At 58.0% G+C, this 2,934-nt stretch overlaps 1 protein-coding gene across 1 annotated transcript; it reads right to left on the reverse strand.

Annotated features, from left to right (window-relative positions):
- Positions 1 to 73: 73 nt before the first annotated feature.
- ETH_00025090 (uncharacterized protein) lies at positions 74 to 2,155 on the reverse strand (the record flags this gene model as incomplete). The annotated part of the gene is made up of 1 exon (XM_013373569.1): positions 74 to 2,155. One exon carries the CDS (start codon positions 2,153 to 2,155, stop codon positions 74 to 76), a length of 2,082 nt encoding a protein of 693 aa, XP_013229023.1.
- Between the last annotated feature and the right edge of the window lie 779 nt (positions 2,156 to 2,934).

Below are 2,934 nucleotides of genomic sequence, written 5' to 3' on the forward strand. Positions count from 1 at the left end.
AACCAAATAATATAAACAATGCAAAAAACATAAAATTTGTAAATTAATCAACTGCAAGGAATTTGCCATAAACTCAAAACTGCATCTCCAGCAGCAGCAGCAGCAGCAGCAGCAGCAGCTTGATTTTACCCTTGTCAGGCTTCAAACCCGGAACTTTTGCTTCTGTACTTATTGGCCTTTTAGTTGCAATTTGAATTGCCATAAGTTTCTCCGGAGACATGTGCAGCAGCTCGCACTGCTGCTGCGTCTTTGCTGCTGCTCGTTCGGCCCCCACCAGCGGCTGCTGCTCCTGCTGCAGCTGCTGCAGCTCCTCGCTCTCCTGCTGCTGCTGCAGCGAACGCACTGCAGCAGCAGCAGACCACCAACTCACAGGTATTTCAAACGGCACGCGCTGCAGCCGTGACCACTGGACCATTCCCTGCTGCAGCCACCCCCAGTACACGGGCCAGCCCGGAGCAGGGCTGCTGCTGCTGCTGCTGCTGCTGCTGCTGCTTCTGCTGTCGCTGCTGCTTCTGTTGTTGTTTCTGCTGCTGCCGCTGCTTAGCTTTTCACCTCCATCAGCAGATCCAGAGGTAGATGCACCGCCTGCAGCAGCAGCAGAAGCAGCAGCAGCAGCAGGAGCCGCAGCAGCAGCAGCAGCAGGAGCAGTAGCAGCAAGATATCTTGCATGCAGCTGCTCCACTGCATGCCTCTTCAGTCCTTCTCGGGCGCTTCTGAGGGCAACGAGCAGCAGCTCGTCAGCGTTTGGTGCAGCAGCAGCAGCAGCTGCTGCTGCTGCTGCTGCTGCCCCTGGCCCGGGGCCTTCTGCTGCTGCTAGCCGCTGCTCGCGCCTCGCAGCAGCAGCGCCACTAAACCTCTTGGCGACGCCAGCAGCAGCAGCAGCAAGCTGCTGCTGCTGCCAAGATACAAACGCATGCAGCGCGAGCAGCTGCTGATGCAAAGTCTTCCGCTGCTGCCTTTCTGCTGCTGTTAAATCTGGCCAACTTTGCTGCCCGCTGCGGCCGTCCCACTGGAACTCCGTTGCTGCTGTTGTTGCTGCTGCTGCTGCTGCTGCTGCGCTGCTGGGGCCCAGGCCGAAGGCGCCTGAGCCTGTCGAAGCAGCAGCAGCAGATGCCGTTGCTGCTGCTGCTTCCGTTGCTGCAGTGTCTGCTGTTGCTGCAGCGGCCCACTCCCCCACAGAGGGCGGCCGCTGCAGCTGCAGCAAAGAGCTGCCTTGAGGTCCCTTCAGCAGCAGTGCTGCTTCTGCGCGCAGCAGCAGCAGCAGCAGCTCGTAAGCAGCAGGAGACAGCACGCCATTGGGGCAGGTCACCCTGCCGCTGCTGTTGCTGCTGCTGCTGCTGCTGTCGTTAGCCCCCACATTAGAAGCCGCAGCAGCAGCACCTGATGCCGCAGCCTGGGCGTCTCCTGTTGCTGCTGACCGCTGCTCTTGCTGCTTCTGCTGCTGCTGCTTCTGCTGCTGCTTCTGTTTCTGCTGCTGCTGCTGCTTCTGCTGCTGCTTTTGCTGCTGCAGGCGCGAGGGCCCCGTGCTGTGCACCAGCAGCACCAGCTGCTGCAGCTTCTCCAGAGACACTCCAACAGCAGCAGCCCAGCTTTCCCAGCTGGTCAGCAGCAGCAAGTCCCGCTGCTGCTCCCACTGCAGCAGCAAATCTGCAGCAGCTGCAACATCTTGCTTCTCGAGCACCTCATTCACTGCAGCAGTTACGTTGTTCTTAACAGGCGCTGCATCACCTGCTGCTGCTGCTGCAGCTGTTGCTGCTGTTGCAGATCTCCCTCCTGTTCTTGGAATTCTTGCTGCTGCTGCTGCTGGAGACGCTGCATCAGCTGCTGCTGCGACGCACTCCCTCCTCTGCAGCTTTAGAGGGCTCGACAGCTGCAGATTGCGGTACCGCAGGAACGCGAGTTGCTTCTTGTTGCTGCTGCCGCTGCTGTTGCTGCTGCTGCTACTGCTGGCCTCTGCAGCAGTTCCCCGTGGGGGAAGCCGAGCTTCCTGCTGCAGCAGCTGGCGCCCGACGTAGAGGGCTCTGGCTTTGGGGCTGCTCCAGGGTGCCCTGCAGAGGCCCAGGGGCAGCTGGGATAAAAGAGCCAGCAGCAGCAGCAGCAGCAGCAGCGGCAGCTGGTGCATGCAGTGACGGCCGGGAGCTGCAGCTGCAGGCATGGCAAAGGGTGGAGGCGGCTGTCGCCGGCGTTGCATGCAGCGCAGAGTTCAGTTTCCGTGCTGGTTCATTTCGCCTGCTGACTGGCGGGTGAAACTTGCAGGAAAACGCGCGAAATGCCTGATAAAATCATTGATCTGTCAATTATTAATGAATAATATTCAATTTGGGGGAGTTCAGGAGCAGTTGCTCCTCTTGGAAAACTACTGACTGGTTAGATCGGGTCCTGGGCGCGTGATCAGCCCGCGCAGGCTTGCGGTGTCTGTACACCCGAACGGTTTCCGCTGCTGCTCCATTTTTTGCCTTTTTAGCGCCTCAAGGAGATATTTCAAAGGAAATAAAAGGCAAAAAAGTAAACAATTTGTCGAAAGGGGAAAAGAGCTGCGGATGGGGCCGCGGCGGCGGCCGCGCGGCATGCGCGGCGTTTCCGGCGGAGGAGAAGCAGGAGCTGCAGTTTAGATGTTAAAAAGTGCATTAAATTGTTAATTTATTTGTTTTAATTGCTTTTGTGTTTCTTCCGTCGCTAAATATCTTTGCGTTGCAGCTGGCGGGACGCGTCTCGCTGGCGTCTGCCGGTCAGCAGTTCAAGTTCCGCAGCGACAGCGCAGCGGGGCGGCGATCTCGCGCTGAAAAAGGTCATTTCTTTGTTTTTTCGAAATTACTTTGCATTAAATTACATTTACTTTCCCCTTTTTGCGAAATTGCTGCAGCTTTCCGCAGCTTTCCGCAGCTTTCCGCAGCTTTCCGCGCCCGCCGCCGCCGCCCCCGTTCAAGTCCAGAC

The sequence above is a fragment of the Eimeria tenella genome, genomic scaffold, assembly GCF_000499545.2.
Source record: "Eimeria tenella Houghton genomic scaffold, Eth_scaff157, whole genome shotgun sequence".
Lineage (NCBI taxonomy): Eukaryota > Apicomplexa > Conoidasida > Eucoccidiorida > Eimeriidae > Eimeria > Eimeria tenella.